The following is a 25,430-nucleotide window of genomic DNA, read 5'->3' on the forward strand; positions in this document are numbered from 1 at the left end:
TTTTTTAGGTGACCTTTGGTGTTTACCTGACCCATCAGCTAACAGAGGGCTCCACCGCAGCAGCCAATGTCCTCTCGGTCGGTTCCCTCATACAGCCCAAGCCAAACAGTTCTTAAAGCAGTCGTCTGCAACATCCTCTTAATTTATTTCAGTGACATCTCTGGTCCTTAGAGGCCATTTCTCTGCTGTGCATCCTAAATATCACCTGTCAAACACTGACAGAGTTACTGGAGACGTTTGCTCATTTTCTTTGTATAACCTGAGTGGTCCTCTCAAGTGTCCTTTTCATGCCACATCATTCAGGCTTTCAGATTGTTGTGATGGAAAATGTATGATATTTGGGGATTTTTTTTAATGTAAAGAAGATGTGAAATAAAAAAAACTGCTGTCACAACTTTGTTGTTGAGCAAATGCATTGCAAGGAGGGTTTTTTTTCTCTCTAGAAATAGAAATGTGTACAATTACAAACCAATTCCAGAAAAGTTGGGTTGCTGTGTAAAAGGTAAATAAAAAAATAAAAAAAACAGAATGCAATCCCCATCACTTTAAACCAACTTTGTCTTCAATGGCTGTTCCTTCCACAGAAAAGAAAAGAAAGTGGCTTGTGCTCACAGCCAGAGCTGAGTGCTTTAGATGACCACATTAATGGAGCCAAGAGTAGAAAAAAATGACTGAAAAGAATGTTTAGATCCCTATGAAGCCCCAGCTTTTGGCTCATAGAGGATACACCCACCTCATTATTTGAAACTTTGGCCATGTATAATATGAGCATCCACCATCCTAGCAATTTTTCATTTCAATAACTGTCATAAGCCTTTGAATCATGGAGTGTCCGTTTCTTCATCTCAGAGTCAACTTTCACTAAGACAGCAACTGCAGACTCCCAAATGCTCTTCAGAGAGGTGTGCTGGCTTAGTGACAATACACAGTGAACTGCTTTGATGCATGCGTAATGATGTGCAGTAACAGCAGCCCGTGTCTTTATGTATTTTGATTCAGTTCAGTTGTATTTATACAGTGCCAGTCAACAACAACGACTTTCAGTGCAAGAGCAAGGCTTGACCAGAGAACCCTACAACAGCACAGAGAACTCTTACTCAGAGGTGGTTGTGCTCCAGTGTAGCTGAGGTAATCCTGCAACTTAATACAAGGTGTGGATCACTTTAGGCCTCATCATCATTATCATTCATCTGATGCAGAGCTGGAAAATAGGCATATAGAAATAATGACAAAGTCAAAGTGCGCCAATAATTGTGCACGCTGTGTGGTTTCAATGTGTTATCTGATCCAGAACATGTCAAGCTTGATGCATTAATCCCAGCTTATATTAACCCTCCAGACAGTTCTTCGTGAAGGTTTTCCCCATGAAGGTTTTTATTGACATTTCCTCCCAAACACACCACCAATGTGACTGCTGCCAAAAATCTAAAACATATTTCTTGCAGTATAGAAACCTCCCAGACTGTCGGTGATCAGTAAATGCTCCCAAGGGTGCACTAGTGTTTTTGGTGTGGATTGCAAATCTGTTTTTATTTCTTTCTTTTTTCTTTTTTGCATCTTATATTTTATATTTTAAAGTGGTCCTGAGCAGTAGCTTTCCAGGCTTGTCAGTTTCAGTCCAGTGCTTGTAGCTGGCCATTTTCAAAGGTTTTGTTTTGTTTTGTCACTTAATGCTGATCTATGAATCATTCAAGCATTAAAATAAACTTACTCAAAGGATGGACTGGAGTTCTGTCTGCGCATAACTTAGCACACTTATCAAAAAAACAATTTTAAATGGTATCTTTTGGCTCTTTATCACTAGCAGCCTGTATCATAACACATGATATGTTCTCATTGCTTTAGCTGAATCTACAAAAAATGCAATAGATAACACAGTTTGACAGACATAAAATAATGTTTTTGCACCAGCAATGAGATTCTCTAAGGGCTCTTAGCTGAAAACGTTTTACACGGTGTTCAGCACGCTATTAAATAAGTCTCACAATACTGGACAAGTGTGGGGCAAAAGAAGAAGTGTCAGGTCTAAAATACTGGATCAGAAAATCATGTCCTCATGAAACACATAAAACGTCAGGAAAGACCTGACACAGGACCTGAAAGATGCATCTGGCCCTTCAGTTGATCAATGAAAAATGCTCTCAGTGGAAGGCTGGCAGGCAAGTAGCCATTGTTAATGATGAGAAACAGGGAGGAAAGGCTGAGGTGCGTCAAATTACACAAGAAGCATGTCTTATGGAGTGAGGAATCCACATTTTAAATTATTGGTTCAATTAGTGATCAATATGTGCAAGGGAGGTAAAGAGAGAGGGATAACAGTTAATGTCTACAGCCCTAAATCTCTGCAGTGTTTTGGGGCTGCATTTCAGTCAGTAATGTTGGGGAACTTCAGGTAGCCTGGAGAAGTATTCCCGAAGAGTACTTACATAATACTTAATTTTAGGAAGTATTTTGCCCAAACTCTCCTTTAAATGCTTTTTTTAGTAGATAGTGAAAGAACTGGGCCTTTTCTATCATTTAGTTGTTTATCTATCACTTAATTACTTTGTGGTTGTGGTGAATGGCCATGACGCAGGTTTTTATTAGGAGGAAAAGCTTTAAAAAGCTTTATGCCCCTGTTCACAAAGCCTTGCAGAGAGCCAGACTGGACTCTTGCTTCTGACCCCGGACCTGATGTTTGACACCCCTTGCCACAGACTGTATCGAGCTGTATAGATTGCTGTCTTAAGGTGTGTAACATATATTGTGCTTTGTAGTGCAAACCTGTGCTACCTTAACAGCCTCTGGCACCGCCCTTTCACCGCGAATCAGGTCTTTGAACGGACTTCGGTCAAAGTTTGCTGAAGTTCCTTGCGAGCCATATAACTGTCCCAGACGTTTAGCTGTATAGATAAAGTCTCCTTTTGTTCAATATAACTGACATTAAATAATGAAGAGACGGGACGTTAAACAGAATGAGCCATCCTCCCACAATAGCGGGGTACAGCGGACTTCCAAATCCAAGAAGAAGGAGGGGACACGGTCACCACAGTGAGTTAGCTAGCTTACCTTACTGCATTAGCTTTTACCTTTTAACGGCTTGTGGAATTAAAAGTCCACTAGCAGTCTGCACTAAGACAGTTTTCGCGTGTAGTTTATTATTCCGTTTGTTACACGTTTGTAAGCGCAGGACAGGCATTTTACTACATGACGCTATATGGTGTTACTACTACAAGCACGCTTTTACTAGACCATAATAGAGTTGATAGGTTGTTAGCTAGCTAAATGGACATTGAAGCATTGAGCAAACGCATTTAGCGAAGACAACAATATCAAAAACTCATAAAGGGCGTTGTTGTAAACATTTGAAAATATGTCTTGCATAATGGTCTACAGATCAATACAGTAACTAGTGGAACAATACAAGTGAATCATTTTCCCAGAGTACAGGAATTCCTGTAGTGTTGTTGAAAACTAAACTGTGTCAGGGACTGGAAGTGTCTTGAAAATGTGAAAATATAACATCACTAACAGACGCATCTTCTACAGAGCGACTGCCCAGTAAAACAAAGGTTGCATTGCGTCATCCTGCAAAGAATGGCAGCCCGACTATAAACAGGAAAAAAGAGAGGTGATTAATTAAAAATCTGCAGTGAACTTTATTTTTTCAGAAAAGATTTGAATAATAAATTCAAGGAGTTAACTTTAGATAGTGATGGCTTTTGGAACAAGTGACCTCCTAGATGTTTCCCCCGAGCAGTACAGAGAGATCAGTCTTTGACTAAAAGGGCTCTTCTGGCTGATTAAAGTGTTAATGGAAGGGGTGGGATGTATTGTCCATTAATTGGCAATAGTCTGAATAGCATCCTTTTTTCCGCTGTTGCCTCCAGGGAGTCCAGACTGACTCCAATGACAGCCTGCCGTCTTGATTAGATCGTTCAGTTCTTCTCTCCCATATTAATGTCTCTATATTAATGCTGCATCCACAGACTGATAGGACATGTGGAGAGCTGCTTGGTGCACACCAGTGGGAATAAGTGAGCATTTCCAAGTACATCTGCTCAACCTGGTCCACAGACCCTTCAGTGTGTCTCTGAGGGAGATTTTATTTATTTATTTTATTCATTTATTTTTTTGGGGGGGGGGCTTTTGTTTCTCAGATCTTGCCTGAATAGAGCTGCACTTTTTTTTGCACCACTCAACAAACTCATCCACCACACCCCCGTCCTCCTCTCCCCTCACTTGATGCTTCTCACATTTGCTGAGTCATTCAAACTGTCTGCAGGGATGCAGCTGAATTTAGATGTCATGAAGAGGAGAAGTGGGAGCCAAACTTTTTAGTGTTGCTGTAGTGTTGATTTGGTGTTTTAACACAGATTGGACAGTTAGGGGTAGGCGGAATAAAGTCATCAGAAGTTTATAATAATTTTTGGATAAAGAGAGAAAGTCGGTGTCAGTGCAAACAGGAACGGCCTAGTCTACTGAAATTGTACGCCTCCAGACTGTTTTATACCTTTTGTAAATGCTTTCATGTTTATATGACTGATGCAAAAACAGTGAGTCATGTTCATGGAGATTTTGCACCCCTTGAGTCACTTGCCAGTGTTTTCCCACTCTGTTTGTACACAGTGTTAAGTCTCAGGTGAACATGCTGAAAACCTGCGTATGCCTATTTTCTTTTACACAAAGACAGTGGAACAAGAATCAATGGAGGAATAGTTGAAGAATCTGTCCGATAAGCAGAATTGCCAATCAATAAGATCTTATCAATATCCATCTTTAGTCTCCAGTCACATTGTTTTTATTTCTGTCTTTTTTCTGTCTCCTTATAGGTCCCAAGGGTGGCTAAAAAGGGGCTTATTGGCCCTCTTTGTTATCTTGGTTGTGGTGCCTTTCTCGGTGAAAATGCTTCCAGAATTAATTCAGCACTTTGTTTACACACACAGAAGTATGTGAAAATCCAGTTTGCCGCTTGGATGTACTGTAAATCCTTAGCTTGCTACTCAGAAAAAAAAAAGCACCTCTCTTTTTTCCTGTTTATAGTCAGCCTGCCATTCTTTGTTGACCTCAGCCGACCTGCTGATTTCTCCCTTAATCACACCATCAACATGTACTTAACATCAGAGGAAGGAATTTCCCTCGGCGTATGGTGAGCATAAGCTAAGTTAAACTTTTTTCTTTTCTTTTTTTTCCTAGCATAGCTTTTAAAATCCTAAGACTAAAGGACAACACTTGTTTTTTAATGATCCAGTTGTTGGTTGTATTTCTAAGCGGTGCATTGTTTTGACCGTCAAAGGCACACTGTCCCTGAAAGTCGGTGGAAGGAGGCACAGGGGAAAGACTTGGCGTGGTACCAAAACACTTTAAGCGATGGAAGTCCAGTTTTCATATATCTTCATGGAAACACAGGCACGAGGTATTATAAATAATGCATTTGTATTACAGCTGCAGATACAAAGAGTAGAGGTTCCACACTTTGGAAAAAATACCAATTTTTTGGCTCTGTGGCTTTTTTTTAATGAATCCAACAGGGCAGCTCCTCATCGGGTGGGAGTTGCAAAAGTGAGTGATCACAAATACAAACATATTAATCTTTTAAAAGGTCTTTGTGGCCATTCTGATGACAAATAAGTGTTATGTGTCAACAGATATTGAGTGCTCTTGGTTACCATGTCCTAGTGCCTGACTACAGAGGTTGGTACAAATGAAGATTTATGACTCTTATTTAAACATATTTTCTATTTCAGTGCTTTTTTGCCTTAGTATTGATTGTAAAGCAAAACCTTCTCACATTGATTTAATATCATTTGCAGACATATAATCACTGTGAACTAATTTTGTTGCGCTTGATGAGTTGTTTGTTGTAAGGCAGTCAAAAGAGATCAGTTCAGCTTCAGGTCAATGTCTGATGAGGGTTTTCCTCTAAGTGACTGCCACCTTGTGGCTGCTTTGCTCTCAAGAGCAGCTCTCTGACGTGACCGTGAATAGCAAATGATGTGACAAACTCTGGCAGGTTTTGGAGATTCCACCGGAGAGCCAACTGAAGCCGGTCTGACCACTGATTTCCTCTGCGTGTACAACTGGGTCAAAGAACGCAGCAGAAACAGCCTTGTCGTTATCTGGGGACATTCTCTTGGCACTGGGTCAGTAAGGAAAGACTCCTGATGTGCAGCATTTTGGAAACCTTTACACACTCCCAAAAAATGTTTGGAATACTTGTCACATCCTCTTCCTTTTAAAATATTGAAGTAATAATCTGCAACAGTCAAGAGCTATTCTAAATTTCATTATCGAATTGGACAGAAAGCAATAATGCCATTCGACTGTAAAAAGTAAAATTTGCTTGTTGGGGCAAAAAAGTCCTGCATAGGCTGCAAAGTTGGATTTCTACTATAAAACCTGATATAAGCAGCTGGATGGCGTTGGTACAGTTCTTTTTACTTCAGGCTTAGGATAAGCTGCTGATCTTAACCAGGACCCATCAGCTGAACAACTGAAGGTAAATGATGAGACACCATAGCATTTTTAGTTCTACCAACTCTTCCAGGCTGTTTTTATATGCAAAAATGATGAACAGGATCAGGAGGCTAATAACATTAATGAGCAAAGTTAACAGTTGTCAAAGAAAACATCTTAAAAATACATAATTTCCTGGTGCTTAAGCCTGGCAGGAGGGTAATTTAAATCTGGAATAATTCATCAGCAACTGTGTGGTAATGATGGCAGATAGTTCACAGCCCAGCTCGGCACCCTAAAGATCCCTGTTTGGAAGTACTTCAGATTTTTGTCACTAGGCAGCAAATTATGGAACCTTACCTGTACTGACTGACTGAATAGAAACGGAGGAAGCCTTATGAATAGGCAAGTGATAAACGCTTTATGCAACGCAGATCCCTCATGAATCGAATATTTCCCGTTTCATATTGAGAAATAGCTTTTCTGTCTTTTTCCAGGTGGAGATAATTCGGTGCTTAGTGTCTATTTTTTTATGTTAACCTAATTTTTTTGTTCATTTTCTAATATCTAGGTTATTTTTTTTAACAAACGTGTTCATTTTGAAATGAATGTAGTTGCACATTTAGCTGTTTTTCATTGTATTGGTTCACCCTTATAATGCTCAAAACAAGATACCTCGAACCAGTTTGCATTTCTTTAAAAAAACATAATCAAATTGGATTTGGTTGAAATTAGTCGACAGCTGTAATGAATCTGGCAACATCGATGAGATGAGAAGGTGACGTAGTGGATAAACTGAAAATGCTTTTCTGTATTTCCGTGCAGAGTGGTGACTAACACTGCAGACAAACTTCTGGAGCAGGGTAGGTTTTGCTACTAATGAATCAAGCAAATAGAAGTAATGCCCGATTTAAACTTCTGCGAGGAATCTTTGCAGAGCCTACGACTTAACCTTTGTCCCCACATTTATTTTTGTGCCCTCCATTCTGTTCAGTAACTAATGGTTACCACGTGGTAACCATTAGTTACTGAGTCCTCATGTTGATGCTAAGATTATTTTTCCATATACTGAGGTGATGATTGTTATTATCTCACTGATAAATTCAAAGACTGCAGTGAAAAGCAGCACAGGAGGAATCCAATATATAACCCAATATCTGCGGCTACATCGACCAGACGTGTTGGCTTCTTATAAGGTGCACGTCAGGTTGCGTCGTAGGCTATGATGTAAAGTTCCCGCTGAAGCATAAATTGGGCATAAGAGCACGTGAGCTCAACATGGTGATTGTTTCCCGTTCTTTTCAGGAGTGGTGTTTGATGGGGTGATCCTTGAAGGCGCATTCAATACTGTTCGGCAAAATATTCCTCCATTTAACCCTTTTGCTTGGGTATGCTCGTCTAACCTACCACTTTTAGTATTTGCTGTATTTATTTCATGTGACTGTGTTACTGCATCACAACAGACTTTACAATGACTTTTTTCTTTGTGTTTAAAGCGTTACTGGAAATTTCCAGGCCTTGGTTACTTATACCGAGCACCATGGGAAGATAATAAGTTTGTCTTTCCTACTGAAGAAAAGTAAGTTGGTTATGTACATACAGTAGTGAAATATTAAGAGATATGTAATACGTTAATAAGCTAAAAATGTTATTACTAGAAAAATGCTGTGATTTGATATAGCTCTATTATTCTGCAGTTTGAAGAAAATGAGAAGCCCCATACTTTTCCTTCATTCTGAGGATGATCACTTGGTTCCCATTGAGGTTGCTCAGCAGGTATCAGTGGCACAGACAGCTGCTTGTCATTTAAAGGAAAATGAGTCAGTGTTTTCATTAGAGCTGTAAGTAATTAATGTCTCTTCTAGGAACATTTTTGTTTTAGGTAAACTGAAATTCCTTCTCTTTACTCCCCCAGACATACGAGGTGGCAGCGCATGCCCAGAATACAGAGAGAGTCAAGCTGGTGACATTTGAAGGGTCTCTGGGATATCTGCACAACGGCTTATACAGAGACCCCCGTCTGCCTGAAATCGTAAAGTGAGAAAACATCACACTAATCGTGCTCATAGTGATTAAACCAAATCTGTTTCATTTCCACAACATGTGTACTGTGTTCCCTCGTGTCTCTTCTACAGGAGGTTTGTGCAGTCTTTGTAATGCTGGAAAGATGTCTGAAGCAGAAAGGCCTCGTCATACTTCACATGGAGACCACTGATTTAATGAGTTGCTTTACTTATTTTGCAAAAAAAAGTGATTTACTGAAACATCTTAATGAATTCTGAACACTGTAAATTGAATGAGTTTAAAGTTTTTAATGAACTGAAAGAATTTTTGAAGCTTTTATAAGATTGTGTTTCTAAATGAGTTGCAGCTTTAGGATTGTTAACTGCTGATTTTTGTGATTGTAAATAGGAAATGGAAATGTGAGACATTACCACACAAGTGATAACTTGTGTTATCTTCTGTTATCACAAGTGTTGTTAAAGAAAAAAAAAAGGAAATAAAGACAGAAATCTTGAGTTACGTCGTCTAAACCACAGAATATGTAGAGCATACAGATAAGTTTTTGAGAATTTCATTTTTATGTCTGTCTTGTTAAAAACAGCTACATGATGGGACCTCTGAGGACTATAGTTCAACATGTATGATATCCACAAAGGTGTTAAAAAAATCTGCTAATATTAAATGATTTCTTCCACTGTAAGGAAATACAAAGAAGGAAACACAAGGAAATGGTATATTTATCATTGCATTAATTAAAGTTATGTTGACTGACTGTGAACCAAGCCCTCTTGTAAATTATGGTAATGTCATCTGCTGTGCAGTTTCACCCAAGTAGGGGGCAGTAAATGAGAAACAGGGTAACTTTCAGTTAAAGTTGATATTTGTAATGTAAAACTAATTTTCATTTTGAAGCGTCAGAATCTGACTCAGACAATTGTACATATTAAATGAGACCATAGAGCATTTAAGTAGTCAAGGAAGACGAGTGTCTGTTTGAGAATACAGTCTACAAAGTCAGCCTATCTTGAGCTAAACTGTGTCCTTAAAGATAAATGTAGTCAAAGTGCATAGGAACGTTTAAGTTACAGTCTTAAACTCAGGTTTAACTTATCAGCTTTATCCAAAGAATAACCTAGAACTGCAATCCAAACAAGTAGGACATTTAGAGGTTGCTGCGCTTGCTTAAAATTGTGCATTATCGTGGCTCAGACTGACAAATTGTTCGGACAACTTTGGGCCCATTAAGAGGCCTCATCAGACAGTGAATAGACCCGCTTGTTGTACTCGAGGATCATGTTTCATGCACCAGCTCTCTGTCAAAGTTGAAGCTCCAGTCTTTGCAGTCGGATGACGTGGCCGAAGGTTGCGGTAGATGCGCCGACAGAGTTTCTATAATCACCGTGTATCCATCGTTTTCTGCGCTGACTGGACCTCGTCAGCCACGTGCCTCTTTTCAGCCAATCGAACGTGCATACGACGAACGCTCATGAGGCTCTTACGCCATATGCGTACGAGAGCATCCCTAAAAATTGCCTCTGTCATACAACCAGGAAGAAGGTGGGATAGCCGTGCAAAGCTAACATCCCCAGTCTTTCTGCACACTTTTTTTTCCCGAAAATAATGGGATATTCCAGGTGGAAGGTGGTAGCGGCGGTGGTTTTCGCACTTGTATGTTCTTTATCACCTGTCGACGCAGACGAACATGACCACACGGTAAGACACCTTTTTCAGAGGCCGACTGAAAAGGGGGAGCCTTGAAAATAATGGACGTTTGTGCTCTGTGTAACCTGCTAACTGTAGCCGCGACGGCTAGCTACACCCCACAAAACAGAATTATAAACGTGACAGGGTTCATGACTTGGTCTTTGTGGGTTATATACTGATACTGGGTGAGCTATCAAACGGGTAGGCATTCATTTAGCCGGCTAAGTTGTCACTACTTATCGGCCTAAGTGCTTATGAGTAACGTTTGCTTGCTAGCTTGTTAGCACATCCTCCAAGCTGGTCTTTGCAACCTTACTTGAGCACCGGCGGAAGCTACACTTAAGTTAGCAGCTAATTAGCCTGTAGCTAACGTTAGTTAGTTAATCAAAGGCAAGATTTATAAAACTGCCGTCCGTTTAGCCTCGCAAACACAATTAATGAAAAACATTTACTCTTGACATCGATTAAACTTAAGGCCCTCTTCATATTACTTTTGTTCTCCATTGTCAGATCCAGCCGCCCTAATTACACCTGGCTAACAAGATAATAATGTGCATTACATTGTCTTAATTATAAATGGGGCGCTAATGTGGAAGCTGTTAAGTAAAGAGGCGGATGTTGCATTCACGAGAACTTCCTTGCCAGTGGTACACATAGCTAACACACAATAGTGCTACGAGGATGGCTCGATAACAGTGTAAAAAGAGCCTGAAATTTACATTTGTTTGCATGATTTATAACGTGATAGTGCTCTGAAAGTTGCTGCTATTGTTTTAAAAGTTGTTGGCAACTCACAGAAGTTTCTTTGGTGCACTATCGATAGAATAAGAATAGGACATCAGCAGTACTTGCAGAACTGGTGTAGCATTCCTGGATTTAATTATAAGAGTCCTCCTGTTTTCCTTTTGCAGTACACAGATAAGGAGGAGGTAGTTTTATGGATGAACACAGTGGGGCCTTACCACAACCGACAGGAGACATACAAGTATTTCTCGTTGCCCTTCTGTGCGGGCTCCCAGAAGACCATCAGTCATTACCATGAAACACTTGGAGAGGCTCTGCAGGGAGTGGAGCTTGAATTCAGCGGCTTGCAAATAAAGTTCAAAGGTACTTACACTGACTTCCACCTCTTTAGGACTTTTGAATCAGCAAGAGCATTATAACTAAAAAATGTTGCTTGTCTCTGGATGTCTGGCTTTATTAATTCCACAAAACTTCCTACACTTACTAAAAATGTGATCTTTATCTTTGTAGAGGAAGTCATGCAGTCAACATACTGTGAAATAGAGTTGGACAAAGCCAAACGGGATGCTTTTGTCTACGCCATAAAGAATCACTACTGGTACCAAATGTACATAGATGACCTGCCAATCTGGGGTAAGTTGATAACCACTTTTTATTTTATTAACACATCTACTTTTACATGTTTCTTTTGTTTTGTCTAGCTTCTGAGGTGTGTTCTTATTACTATAGATGTAATAGGTATAATGTCAATCTGCTGAAGATTGATATTGGGCAACATTCATCTTTTGACTGTTATTACCCTGTAAGCACATAGGATTACATTCACTACTAGCAGTATAGGGAGTAGAGGGAGAAAAACCAAAATCCAACAGAACAATATTTTTATTCCTTTTTGCAACAGCATACAAAGATTTGTTTTCACAGTAATATGCAGCAGTAGTAAAGTCACTCCCCCCCCCCCCCCAAAAAAAAAAAACCCAACAAAAAAACAAAAAAACATAGCCAAATTTATTTTTAACATCTCTCTCATCTTAGAATTTCACACATCCCCTCTTACTGGCTATTAGTGGTGATGTGGCATCCAAGAGCTGTGTCAAAGTGCTAATATTTAGAGTAGAGTGACCGACATTTTCATCCTGATGGTGAAGAAGTAAAACCAGTTCTTATTCTTGAGATGACTGGTCCATTTATTCTTTACCGGTGTTGTAGGGAGGTGTAACCGGACACAATGTCATGTGTCAAATGTCAGAATAAAAGGCACTCAAGATTTAGTCTATGTTGTATTATATTGTTTTTGTTTTGAATCAGCTTAATTAGTGCAGTGTACCGGTTGATTAGCTTATATACAGCTTTACGTTTTAGAATAATTTTATGGTATTATGCTGACTGAAAAATATACTAATGAGTGGAACCATTTTGACATAAAATGAATAAAGACACTGGATGTACTGAGTGTTAGGGCTGTCCAGAATAATAAACACTTCCCAAGGTGAGCTCTTCAGCCCATGTGTTAAAGACAATGGCTGTGGTGTTTTTTCATCTTCATCTGTGTATAAAATGATAACTCGGAGAGAAAGTTGGAAGCAACAGCAGGTTTAACTTTTCTCTCATGCTGTGCCCCGTTGCTGTCTCACTTTTTGAAACCTCTCCGTCCACTCACCCACTGAACATGTCAGAAAGAGTCAGAGTGCTGTTCCTGTGCCAAACAAGCAAGACATTGTTAAGATGTGTAGGATACAGTCTATCTTGTATTTTATTTCTTTTGCAAAGAAGCTTAAAAATAAAACAGTTGTTAAATTAGCAACAAATTGTTTATATTTCCAATTTGATTGCTGAATAACAACCTAATGAACATTAAAATAGTTGAATATTTGGATACAGAGCTCATAAAAATTCTCCTGCAGGTTTTAGTATTCATTTCCCATGTGCAAAAGCGTTTCATATAAACCAAAAGAAGGATATTAATTACTCACTACTGTTACTGAGTCAAGACTGTCACTCTAACAAGCAGTCAGTGTGAACACTCACATATGTTGGAGTAGTACAATGGTGCCACTCCTACCCTGTTTAAACAGACTATGCAAGCTGATGTAGAAGGAAGTGGGAGGGGCGCTGGTATTTGCTCAAACGTTGCTGAGTTATGTGTCGCATAATTAGGAGCGTCATGAATATCTATAAGTCTAACATCCGGGTTGCTATTGTGTGAGAAGTGCACTGGTGTGCCTTTCTTTTATGAGATGTTTATCAGGGTTATTTAGCTCAGCAATTGCAGACCTGTTGTTCATCACTTTCAGAACTTGCTTACTCGTAGTACCGCTTACTAAAGTGAGCTCGCCTGCATAATATTATGTATGCTAGAACAAAAATTCCTGTCTACATTAATTTGTGGTGCAGAATGTGGAACAATTTTTCAGGCATTAAACATTAAACAAACGAAAAAAATATATATACATATATAGTTAAAATACATGTAGCCACAACATTAGATTTTTATGTTACCATTAGTCATGTCCCCATGTAGTGGAGTAACAGGCTGCTGATTCATAGTTCTTGCTTTGCATCAGACTTCTTTGCTCAGCAATGACCTTTTATGAAAACTAAATCCTGACTGTAACAAGTGAGTAGAGATTATGCAGTTACAAAGTTATCAAACCTTGCCTTTATTTGGCATTTACACCCTAATTGTTAATGTTGTATAACTAAAGGTTTGCTGCGTTTATTTTCACCTGTCAGGGCTCTAGACTAACTTTTTGCCATGGGCGTACCGGTACCGGCACAAAAGTTAGGCGCACACAAATTTCATAATAATTTATATAATATAATGTGTTTTTCTGGATACACTGTGCTTTTTCAGCATTCAAAGATTGATGACACCGTGTCAGAGCACTGGCTATGAATTTCAGAAGGATCAGGCCTTAACTTAACAGAAAAGTTAGCAATAGTTATCTTTTCCTATTACAGCTACATCCACTTCTGTCGTGCCTAGGCTGCTCACTAGGGCTGGGTATCATCACTGATTTCTATAATCCATTCGATTCCGGTTTTCAAAGTCCCGATTCGATTCAACTTAGCCTCAGACAGTCAGAAATATTATAATTCTGATCATTTATCAGTACTGACTTCATCAGAATTGTGAACATCACAGCAGATGCCTTTGTGTGAAAGTAACTGAGAATAAAACACAGAAAAACATGAAGGAGATTTTCCTGGTCTGGCTTTTTATAGCAGATAACCTTAAAAATATTCTACAATGTTCTGCATATAAAGTTTAAATTTCTTCAGTATTGAACAACAGAAAAAATAGGCTTTCTTGTCCGAGGTCATTTAAGTGAAAAAAAGAAAAGAAAAGAAAAAGACAGCAGCCACAGCGCTGTAAACAACGGTAGACTGGTGGGTAATAAGCGAATGAATAATACAGAAAACAGAGATTGGAGACGGGAAACTGTTCTTGAAGTACAGAGAGAGATAGAGAGAGAGCTAGCTGTGCATGAAGTGTGATTTTAATAGTCGTGGAAGCAAAACAGCAAAATTCATGACGACATTGATCAAATGTGAAGCGCAGTTTGCTGCTTCTTTTGCTGCTGGCTCGGTGAATTTTGGTTGGAGAGACAAAACCTGCAGCTCAGAATCAGCGCAAAAAGACGTAAACACAGCGCGGACCGGACGCATCAGGATCGCTAAGCTCCGACAGCGTGTCCGTCTACGGGCCGTCGGGTGAGAAAGCCGAGAAAGACAAAGTGATTCTGATGCGTCGGTCCGTTCTGTGTTTACGTCTTTGTGTGGAGTCCGTGTACCTGCTCTCATTTGCTGTTTGGTTGTTGTTGAAATGGTTTTGTGAGCTTTAATCTGAGAATCTGGCGTTTCTGGCAAAACACAGTTATATTTAAAAGTCGATTCAGGATTTAATGAATTGATATCGCTTTATTCAAGCTACTCACCTCCCACTTCCACCTGCACTTTCAACTGGACCACGGCCAATCAGAGAGGTCCCGCCCCTTACTATCTCTGATTGGTTTAGTCCACGATAGGGGCATAATGTGTGTCTGTTGTTGACCACAGGGAAGGTTGCAGATTTTTTTTTTTTTTTGCTACCCGAACAGTTGGTCGCACAGGTGCAACCAAATATTTTTTTTTAGTCGCACCACTGAAAAATTTGGTCGTATTTGCGACCAATTTGGTCGCACTCTAGAGCCCCTGCCTGTCCATTGGACCACTGCTGAATGAGAGTTGTTTTTTCGTTGTTTTTTTTTATTTTTAAAGGTATTGTTGGTGAGGCGGATGAAAATGGAGAAGAGCACTACCTGTGGACGTATAAGAAACTAGAGATCGGCTTCAATGGCAATAGAATCGTTGACGTAAATCTGACCAGCGAAGGCAAAGTCAGACTTGTGCCAAACACAAGAATCGCAATGTCCTATTCTGTGAGTACTTTTTCATTAACATTCTGGTAAGCTAAAAATCATTGTATATCTGCCATATTTGACTTATACTCTCTTGGGGATACATAGGACATGTAAACACATGCATAAATGCCAATGAACCTCTCCTATCCAGGTGAAATGGAAGAAGTCAGATGTAAAGTTTGAAGACAGATTTGACAAGTACCTTGATCCATCCTTCTTTCAGCACAGAGTGAGTGAAATAACTTTTGTGGTGTTTCACATGCTTCCTCATGCCAGTGGGGATACCATTGGCTTGTTGTAATAGCACAACTCTGTATGACATTTCAGAAGATGCAAGTTGAGCCTTGCAACAGATGTAATGTAAATGACCAACCTGCTCAATAAGAGTCTTTGTTTTGTTTTCCATGCAGCGTCATAACTCATTTGTTTTACTCAAGTGTGGCTATTTGATGTACTGTTTTGATGCAAAGAGCTTTCCAGTGTTGCTACCTCTTAAAGAAAATTTTTGATTTTACTATATATATATATATTTTTTTTTTAGATTCACTGGTTCTCCATCTTTAATTCCTTCATGATGGTCATTTTCTTGGTGGGTCTGGTGTCCATGATTCTTATGAGAACGCTAAGAAAGGACTATGCCAGATACAGCAAAGAGGAGGAAATGGATGACATGGTAAACTTTGGATGTACTTGCATGCTTTAACATGGAACTAAGATCTGTTCTTGTTTTTTTTCCCCTCATCACGCTTTTCTCTCAGTTTCCTTATGTTGCTTTGTACCAACAGGATAGAGACCTTGGAGACGAATATGGGTGGAAGCAGGTACATGGAGATGTGTTTAGGCCGTCAAGCCATCCACTGATCTTCTCTTCACTTATTGGCTCCGGCTGCCAGATTTTCTCAGTCTCCCTCATCGTTATCATCGTCGCTATGGTTGAGGATCTGTACACAGAGTGAGTAATTGAACATTTTGTTATGATTGTAAGATTTCGCTGAGGACTGTTTTTGATCTGGTTTCTAGTTGCAAAGTTGATTTCTGTGTATTGGATCCCTTATCAAAAGTCTTTGTCTTCTCTCACTTACGGTTTTATCAAAGAGCAAGGTTTAAATCATTCAGCTAAAATTCAAATATGAAATAATCAGGAAAATATGTACTGTGAAAATGCTCATTTTTGTGTAAAGTTGTGAAAAGTTGCACTCTTCTAGCACCCCCACAACTACATCAGCTCCCAGGTTTAAAAGCCTCTACGAATTTTATTTGCTTTCTTTGTTTAGCCTGAAAAGTATAAAATGTGAATTATTCTGTGTTTTAAAAAGTTCCACAGCAAAACAAATAAGCTAAAGTAAAAATACAGTTTTTGTTTGCAGAGTCTGCTGGCTTTATAGTGATATAATGACTTCAGTTTCTCAGTCAAAAAAAGTTGTCTGGCAGCATGGGAAGGCAGTGAAAGTATTCTAAATAATCCCAAGAAATCATTTCATGCAGTCTTGGCTCTTGCAGAAGTGAAGACTGAGTTGTTGGCTTTTATTTTTAGTCTCCACAGCTATGGTAAAAATCCCATTCTGGTATGTCTAGTGGCTAATGTGGGTAAGGTTACAATTACCTTTTGATGTAAGGCTCAAAATGCTAATATTGAAGAACAATTGGAAAATGGAGACTTTTAAGATTGATGACTGAAGCCAATAGACAAGAGTTTTGTGCGGGTTGTGTTTTTGTGTTGCGTCACTGCAGAGAATGGGTATGAAGGACTGTTAACCTGGTGTCACATGCAAGCCATTTTTTCCCCTCTATAAATCCAGACTTTATATTATAACATCTGAGAAAGTTAAAGACGTGCTGTGATCTTGATAATAACATTTAATAAGATCACTCAGACAAAGAAGTGGGAGAGATACTGTGCTGCTCCCATTGGCTTCATTTCACTGTCATACCTTTTCCTAGAAGAGGTGTGAACAGCAGCAGCTCAGTTGATTTTAAAGCTACAGACTCTGAAACGGGATTGTAGAAACAAGAACATCTGTGCTATATTTGGGAGCTACATGTTGAAAGAGGTGTTCTTGGAACTTGCATTAACTTGTTAAAAAAGCATTACCTTACATTTTGAGGGGTCTGCTAACTTACGTTAGTTTGTTGTAGTCTGTCATGCTTAACATTAACAAAATGATTAGGAAAATAGAAAGAAGACAGAAAAAGAATAATTAATTATCATTTGTGTATAAATAAGAGGAAATTAAAAAAAAAAAGACTGTAACCATTTTGTAAATCAAGGAATCAAGTGTTCATTTCTATCTTTCTTCTTTTGTTTTAGACAAAGAATTGGGTGCAAGTGTGCTATAAAATACTACAAAAATTATATGCAACGCCAAGGGGAGTGGTCTTCACTTGGCCTAACTTTTTCTTTTCCCTGTAGGAGAGGATCCATGCTGAGCACAGCCATTTTTGTGTATGCTGCAACCTCTCCTGTCAATGGCTACTTCGGGGGAAGTTTGTATGCAAAACAAGGAGGTAATAAAATAGTTTGTTTTCTTACAAACAAAATATGTGTGACATGCCCTAATAAAGCAGTTTGTCGTGTTTTGCCGTCTGATTTATTTCTTTATTTTTTGGCTTAATACAGGCAGGAGATGGATTAAACAAATGTTCATTGGGGCCTTTATGATCCCAGCCATGGTGTGCGGGACTGCCTTTTTCATCAACTTCATTGCTATCTACTACCACGCCTCCAGAGCCATCCCATTTGGAACCATGGTGGGATTTCACACTGCAGCACCTCCCTAAAAACCACAATGTTATGAAGAACATCCTCCAAGTCAAGAGCCAGCATTTAAATTGTGTGGCCGCATAGATCTCTGGTATCAGCAATGGGATTTAGTCATGCAGGGGAACACAACTGAAGTAATGAGAAAAGTGTACTAACAAATTGAAACACAATACGCACACTTCACCTGATATTTATGACACTAGCGTCCCAAACCCACTGTAGAGTTTTAATTCTGTTTGCTTTATTTCTTCATTCAGTGCCAAATGTTTTCAGACACTACAGCAATAAAAAATGCACACACACAAACATTTCACATATTTTTTAAATTGCTAATTACAGAAATTACAAACAGCTGTTTGTTTGCTCCACTCAGCGCTGCAGAGCTGATCAATCAAAAATGTCATGAAATAGCCATTGTTCTCAGAAACATCTGGGGCAGGTTTTTGCTCTTTCTGTCCAAACCGGAGCATCTGCTGATGAAATCCATTCATCTGTTACTCTTCCAGTTTAATGAACATTTGAGTTTGTACCATAAGATCACGCAGTGAACATTAACTTCTGTAACACAGTCAACAAAATTAAAACAACTGATTGGGGATGTGAAACACCCTGGATAATGGCCGTAAATACAGACCGCCCAACTAAAACAATTAAATGTTTGTCATCTTTGCAGGTTGCTGTCTGCTGTATCTGCTTCTTTGTCATCCTGCCTCTGAACCTCGTGGGAACAATTTTGGGGAGGAATCTGTCTGGCCAGCCCAACTTTCCCTGCCGAGTTAATGCTGTGCCGCGACCGATCCCTGAGAAGAAATGGTAGGTGTGGTTTGACGTGGACAGTCGCAGTTGTCTTTGCCTCAGTGACAGAGACGTGGGGTCAGATAATGGATAGAGTGTAACTGGAACTTAAGACTACCCTGAGGTCACCGCTTTCGACAGTTTTTGTTTTTAGTGTTGTCCCTCTACGATGTAAATGAGAACACGTATCCCTAAAATAATTCTCTCATGCAGACCCTGCCCCAAGTGCCGTTAGTGTTAGTTTGTAAGGGGCACCGGTCAGAGGAGAGTTATTTATGATTCTCATAAATGGCAGGTGTCCTTTATTTAGTTTCTAAAATGTCAGAAGATGGAGGCTTAGCTTATCGGATCAGTGGGCAGTGAGAATGTCGTACTCGATGCAGGTTGAATGGCCTGTGTTTAAGTTGCCAGATGTCAGGTTTAAAGTTCAAAACATTTTAGCTGTCTGCACAAACACTTTTAGGTTATGAAATATGGAAAAGCGATCGACTGCAGGTTTATTAACATTTACAACGTTCTGCCAAGCACTGTGGCTTGCTGCCAAATGGAAAAGGTAGATGTGACCTAAGGCCATTGTCTGACTCTACTTGAATTTCCAATCTGTCAACTTTTCCCCCTTCTCGCATTCGTAACACAATTTGTCATGTGTCCTTACCCTGAAGGGTGACTCTGACACGAACACTCAAGGATACACGGCCACGTCAATATGTTGAATTTTGTGCTCTCAGGTTCATGGAGCCAGCTGTCATCGTGTGCCTTGGAGGAATCCTTCCATTTGGTTCCATTTTCATAGAAATGTAAGTGTATTGCAGTGTTACTGAGGGACTCTGTTTAAAATGATCCAGACAGCCATGTTGAAGTGTTTTTTGTTTTTGTCCTCATGTGACAGGTACTTCATCTTCACATCTTTCTGGGCCTACAAAATCTACTATGTGTATGGCTTCATGATGCTGGTCCTGGTTATCCTGTGCATTGTGACTGTGTGTGTCACCATTGTGTGTACATACTTTCTTCTCAATGCTGAGGACTACAGATGGTGAGTTTTTTCCCCACATGGATCTCTGGAATATCAGCCACAAAACTGAGGCATTGTCATCCTGTCATCAATCCTCTTTCTCGTTTGCTTGTCCCTCTCTTCCAGGCAATGGACGAGCTTCCTCTCTGCTGCATCCACTGCTGTTTATGTGTACATGTACTCCTTTTACTACTATTTCTTCAAAACTAAGTGAGTTTTACTCTTTATTAATCCGATGAAACATCCTGTTGTAGAAGTGCTTACATCTTACACACCTCTTACATTTTAACCTGTTGTATTTCAGGATGTATGGGCTGTTCCAGACATCCTTCTACTTTGGCTACATGGCTGTGTTTAGCACTGCCCTGGGAATCATGTGTGGTAAGTTTTAGGTCCACTTAATTTTATATTGTAGGAGGTCCAGGCCCTATTCCATGAAGCAGGTTTAGCTAACTCTGAGTTTGTTAACCATGAGATGGAAACCCTGGTTTTCTGTGCCAGGAAAAAAGTTAACTAAGTTGGTTACCGTGGTAACGGATCATGAACTAAAAAACTCTTGAGTTTTTCTCTGCACCTAAACCAGCTGATTGACACTCACTCATTCCTCATTTGTAAAGTCCCTCTAAGAGCAAATGGAAGAGCAACTTAATTGGCAGATGTTTGTTTTTAGAAACAGTGAAATCCCACCTTAGAAGTTAGGTTGGGAAAAAAAATCACATCAGGGCTGTTACAGCCATTCACTCATCAATATATAAGGATAGAGACAGACAGCTCAGAATAAAGTCTATGTAGTCTACATGTTTCTTACTCTGTGGACAGTAATCCAGCAGTCAGACTCTTAGTCAGTTCCTCTGAAACATTACTGTAGCAGTTAATGTTTAACTTAAATGCATCTGCATAATAGCTTGCATCTGTATAAAGATGCATAATATATGATCTGTTGTCAATCATTTGTCGTGTTGTAAAAGCCACACTGATGGGGGGGAAATGTCTGTCAAAGCTGGGATTTTGGAGATGGTGAATATTTGAGTGAAGATGATTTTAAGACCTGAAAACTGGACTAAATGTATTTAAAGTGTCTTTTTATATGCAGCTGCAAGCAGTCTGTATTCTGAACATATCTGCTGAAATTTGTTCACAGCTTGAGATTCAGTTGTTACATGCTTTCAACATGTTCAAAGGTTTTTAATTCAGACTCTGAATCTCAACATATTTCCCACAAAAAATCACAAATCAGTCTCAGTGGGTCGACAGAGAACAGGATCTGCCCAAAGGCATAGGCTGTGTAACAGATTAGCAAACGGACCGAAGTCTACTTGCAAAGCAGGAGAGATCCAAAATAGATGAATAGATCACAGGTTCAGACCAGATCAGGCCCTCATCCAGTTTAGGTTCATCCTGTCTGGATCCATTTATAATGGCTTAACTTTTCCAGATAATATTTTTTTCAAACAACTCAATGTTCATAAACTGTAGAAGAGAGAGGGAGGGGAAAAAATGTTTTAATTTAATAAAAACGTGTCTTGAAGGTGGATCCACCCTGCAGTCTGCTACTGTCTTCAGTTTCTCTCACCTACACTCTGGCCCCGTAGGGTTAAAGCTAAATAATAAGATTTAAATATCAAACCTAAAATTAGAATTCAAGCTTCATTTAATGAAAGTTCAAGCCGGGTAAGTGATGATCCAGCTTTGAACTTCACACACGCACACACATGTGTGTTATCAAACTTTTATTCTCTCTATGATGGTGACAGCAGACCAAGCTCATTAAAATCTCTTTTCTCTTCTTTGCTTTTTAAGATCACTGTCACGGTCCACACTGACACACATTCATATCCCTTGGTTTACTGGATTTAAATAACACTTTTTATTCACCCGTTGCCATAGTGAACTGTGGTATCAGAGCTCCATTGATGATGCTTTCTTCCTCCACTCTCACATGCTTAACTCGGGGTGAACATACTCAGAGTTGATTGAACTTACTCCACTCAGCTGGTCTGGAACAAGAAACTCAAAGTTAATCAACTTTGAATTTATTTTTAAACTCAGAGTTTGTTGAAGACTCATCTCAGAATAGGAACTATTAGATGTTCTGCCAAATGTAAATAGCTGATCACTGCATAAACACCAGTGGTCTCATTTATAAAGGGTTGGTTTTGTGTTTATGTGACTTTACACACAGTTCATTTAAACAAAAGAGAAAAGAAATAAATAGATGTGATGAATACACGATGGGCTAAAATCTCAACTACCACGTCTCACTTCGTGTCACATGTTGGTAACACATCCACTTTATTGGAAACATACAAATAAGGAGTGTTATTTGTGCCAGTGAGGCGTGACACCATAAAAAATAGTCTGACATTAAATTCTGCTCAAGATTTCTCAATTTCCTCATCACATTCCCCGCCCTCTGAGCACAGAGACTGAGACAGTTCTTACACTGCATCTTACTCATAGTGTGGAGCAATTTCACCTTTCACTGAAGTTCAGTTTTCAAATATCTCAGAGTGCGGGATTATTACTCGGTTTTCTTTTTTTAAATATCATTTGGAGAACTTGTGGATCAATTTGGTGTATAAATGCAAATATTGAGGTGATACTTGATGGATCACTGTCACAGCAAGAACCGTTTATTAGCAGCATTCACACTGTACATTGACAGTTTGTGGTTGAATTTGGCCATTTAGAGGATTTAACCTCGCTTTACTTCTTAGTGACTGAAACATGCCTTTTGCTTCCTGCCTTTAAAAAATGTTAAAGGCAGGAAGCAGCAGCTTCCATAATTTAACATGACTATTTTTACAGTTTTACTTAAATTCATGTCTTGCAAGGTTTGCTTTTCCTCTTACCTGCACAAATTTCCTCTAAATTGCTCATTTTCACTTGAAGAATGCCACCTGCTCATGAATGGGAGTGCCTTTGTGATCTTGTGCAAATTCTCCAAAGATTGCTGCAAATTATCATCCCAGGTGGATTATTTTTGTATATCAAGCTGCAAGTCTAGCTGTCAGAAATCAAGAGAATCTGGGAAGTCTGTCAGCAGACACGGGGGACCTCAATAATTTGAAGATATTAATACAACTGCTGACATTTTATTGTTAGACGCGCACGGTACTGCGACAGGAATAAAGGAGAATTGTTGCTCAAACAGAAAGTGGTTTACGGTTTAGACAGGTGGTGGTCGAGGGGACGTGACAGTCATAGAGATGGACGTGAAAATATTAAACAGCAGGTGGTAAAATGGAGGGGGCTATAGAAGTACAGTAGACAGCTGCTACGGTCAGCAATCTAATAAAAGCTTTTCACACCACCCTATAAACGATGTTAACCTGAAATTTCATTCATAGTTGGGCTCGAGTCAAACATGGAGAAAAGTACACTGACTGTATATGATTTAGGCTTATTCAGTATGAAAAATGTTAGTCGTATGTACATACAGGTAGTTCTTGCATGAAACCAATTATCTTTTTAGAGAAATCTTATTTTCTACATCGGTTATTCAGCTCTAAGTGCAGCTAAGTAGTCTTTTCCCCACCAGCTGCAAGCCAAACTCATTTTTCAGCTGAAAGAGTAATAAGCCAAGGCTGACACTCATGTACCTTGAAGGACCTTTGTGGAGCTTTCTCTGATCTGCATCAGGTACTACACTGCCTCCTGGGCTGGCTGTGTGTCTGAATGCTCATTTTGTAGATGTGGGATGTGCGTTTCTCTACTAAAACCTTTATTGGATACCTCACCAGTAATCATCCTGTCTCGTGATGGATTTACCTGCAAAGTAACAGCAGAGTTTGATACCTGGTGCTGTCAAACAAAAAGAAACTTGCTCACAGATCATCTTTTGCTTTTCAGGTGCCGTAGGATACATGGGAACAAGTGCCTTTGTGAGGAAGATTTACACAAATGTGAAAATTGACTAAGTGAAGCAGCATCAACACAGGGATGTTAATGGATTTGCCTAGGCGTATCCCAAAAGACGGCGGGCACAAGTCATTCTTTATTACTTTTCTTTCTTGCAAAGAGATTGTGAGAATCTCACTTTGTACAATGTAGTTTTTCCATATTTTTTTTCCCTCTCTGAAAGATTTTCAACGCCGCAACTCAATAGTGAACAACAGGAGACCTGCGGAAGAGATATCAAACACAACTTTTGATTTTTATCAGTTGCTTTCAAACAAACATTGAGGGAGGCGGCGAATGTTTAAGGCTGACATGGCTTCTCTTTTCCAACCCAGTCCCACCTGAGACCAGAGAACATACAGTACATGTGATATTGATGGAATAGTGTAGCTCTCTTCAGTGAAGAGGCCTGAGTGTATTGAAAGCCTTTGTTCTGTTGTGTCAGAATATTGGAGAGTTGGGTTTGTGTTTGTGTTCTGACTCTGAAGTCTATTTTGTATTCATGAAGTCACTCAAATTATTGTTACTTTAGTACAATTGGTTGTTTCCATTGAAATCCACTGGGGGAAAAAAAACAAACAAAAAACTAAAAATGTTCACCCAATAATCATTCACCAATTTCAATTATTCTTAACTCCCTGTTAAGGTAGCAGTCCATCCAGTCAAGAGATTTTAGTCCTGCTGTAGTTTACTGTACAGACAAAGAACAGAGGGACTGAGCAACAGCTGAGGTACAGCAAGAACTGATTTTTTTAAAAATGGATGTTTGATGTGATCCCATTTATCTGTTTAGTTTTATGTTTTCTAAATGTTTGGGTTTGAATGAAGTCTACATGTAAAGATAATATATGGATGGTGGGCAGTGTATATAACCATAATAATGTACCTTTAGATGTAGATCCCAAATGTATTTTCGTTGTACAGATTTACTACAGGGTGTTGTTTTTTTCCTTTCTTCCAAAAATGAATCGTTCAGTTAAAACAATTTGTTTGTTTGGTGCTTGGGGTGGGGCTGGTGGCGCTGTTACATCTTGCCTGAAATTGCATGAAGTTTTCACCAAATCATCAAATCAGATTTCACTTCAGCGCTGTCAGTTTTTTTTTCTTCTTTTTCCTGATTGTTGGCATCTTCTTGGTTTCAAAATGGAAAGGTGCATTTTGATGATTTTCTAGACACTTTATTTTGATTCCATATGTTATTTAAAGCCTTAAAAAGGCTCTACATCTTCTGGTAAGCCATTTCCATCACGTTCTGTTGCCTAACCCGAAACATCGTCTGTGAATGTTCAACGGAAAGAGGCAGTGGCTTTGTTTCTGCAAACATACTGTACAAATTCAACTTTATGTACACTTAAAGCTAGATGTTTTCATAACCACACAGTGCTGCGGTGTGTTTCAAATGCTCCCCCCCCATTTTGTGTAAATTCAGTATGTACCCTACTTGTATGAGAAGTGGCATTGCCTTCTTTTTTCTCTTGATTTCCAGTTCTCCCCCACTGAAGTTGATTTTGGCACCTCATGTTGTGTACCAATGTCTGATTAGACATTTTGAACCTCCATATTAACTTGCTGTAAAAAGAAAATAAACATGTTTATGTACAGGGGTTATTAAAGCGTGATCTTGACTTTGATGGTAAATACTGTTGAACCTGATTAGAACAGTCTACAG

General features: G+C 39.2%; 3 protein-coding genes across 6 annotated transcripts in view; all 3 read left to right on the forward strand.

Annotated features, from left to right (window-relative positions):
• The window catches only part of mocos (molybdenum cofactor sulfurase), an 8,136-nt gene extending 7,742 nt beyond the window's left edge, over positions 1-394 (forward strand). The window contains exon 15 of the mRNA XM_005927044.2: positions 9-394. Coding sequence (XP_005927106.1) covers positions 9-116 — 108 coding nt within the window. The 3' untranslated portion in view covers positions 117-394. The remainder of the gene's footprint in view (positions 1-8) is intronic.
• Positions 395-2,772: 2,378 nt separating this feature from the next.
• si:ch211-117n7.7 (Monoacylglycerol lipase ABHD12-like) lies at positions 2,773-8,958 on the forward strand. 4 transcript variants are annotated; one of them, XR_006054628.1, is made up of 14 exons: positions 2,773-3,030; positions 3,529-3,610; positions 4,812-4,927; positions 5,023-5,128; positions 5,276-5,395; positions 5,511-5,541; positions 5,628-5,673; positions 5,993-6,122; positions 7,261-7,298; positions 7,741-7,823; positions 7,932-8,014; positions 8,133-8,276; positions 8,351-8,472; positions 8,571-8,958. XR_006054628.1 is itself a non-coding variant. In XM_005927041.3 (14 exons), the coding sequence occupies exons 1-14, from the start codon at positions 2,955-2,957 to the stop codon at positions 8,590-8,592; spliced, it is 1,134 nt and encodes a 377-aa protein (XP_005927103.1). In that variant the 5' UTR covers positions 2,776-2,954; the 3' UTR covers positions 8,593-8,958. The 4 variants fall into 4 exon arrangements, 2 of the variants coding, with proteins under 2 accessions (XP_005927103.1, XP_005927104.1); XR_006054629.1 differs by having other exon boundaries at positions 8,133-8,255; XM_005927041.3 differs by having other exon boundaries at positions 2,776-3,030; positions 8,133-8,211.
• A 985-nt stretch (positions 8,959-9,943) lies between these two features.
• tm9sf3 (transmembrane 9 superfamily member 3) lies at positions 9,944-25,369 on the forward strand. Its single transcript, XM_005927045.3, has 15 exons — positions 9,944-10,152; positions 11,055-11,250; positions 11,398-11,520; positions 15,148-15,308; positions 15,442-15,519; positions 15,832-15,963; positions 16,076-16,242; positions 17,701-17,795; positions 17,908-18,038; positions 18,725-18,864; positions 19,575-19,643; positions 19,736-19,882; positions 19,988-20,071; positions 20,166-20,242; positions 23,714-25,369. The coding sequence occupies exons 1-15, from the start codon at positions 10,060-10,062 to the stop codon at positions 23,779-23,781; spliced, it is 1,761 nt and encodes a 586-aa protein (XP_005927107.1). The 5' UTR covers positions 9,944-10,059; the 3' UTR covers positions 23,782-25,369.
• Positions 25,370-25,430: the final 61 nt, after the last annotated feature.

Source organism: Haplochromis burtoni, unplaced genomic scaffold (genome assembly GCF_018398535.1).
Source record: "Haplochromis burtoni strain Fernald_Lab_line unplaced genomic scaffold, NCSU_Asbu1 Contig_96, whole genome shotgun sequence".
Lineage (NCBI taxonomy): Eukaryota > Metazoa > Chordata > Actinopteri > Cichliformes > Cichlidae > Haplochromis > Haplochromis burtoni.

Coding starts and splice junctions, on each gene's coding strand:
- si:ch211-117n7.7 (XM_005927041.3), top strand. CDS start 2,955: ATGAGCCATCCTCCCACAATAGCGGGGTACAGCGGACTTCCAAATCCA. Junction 5,129..5,275: donor GGAATTTCCCTCGGCGTATG/GTGAGCATAAGC, acceptor TGACCGTCAAAG/GCACACTGTCCCTGAAAGTC. Junction 7,824..7,931: donor CATTTAACCCTTTTGCTTGG/GTATGCTCGTCT, acceptor TTGTGTTTAAAG/CGTTACTGGAAATTTCCAGG.
- tm9sf3 (XM_005927045.3), top strand. CDS start 10,060: ATGGGATATTCCAGGTGGAAGGTGGTAGCGGCGGTGGTTTTCGCACTT. Junction 10,153..11,054: donor CAGACGAACATGACCACACG/GTAAGACACCTT, acceptor TTCCTTTTGCAG/TACACAGATAAGGAGGAGGT. Junction 19,644..19,735: donor GGTTCCATTTTCATAGAAAT/GTAAGTGTATTG, acceptor CTCATGTGACAG/GTACTTCATCTTCACATCTT.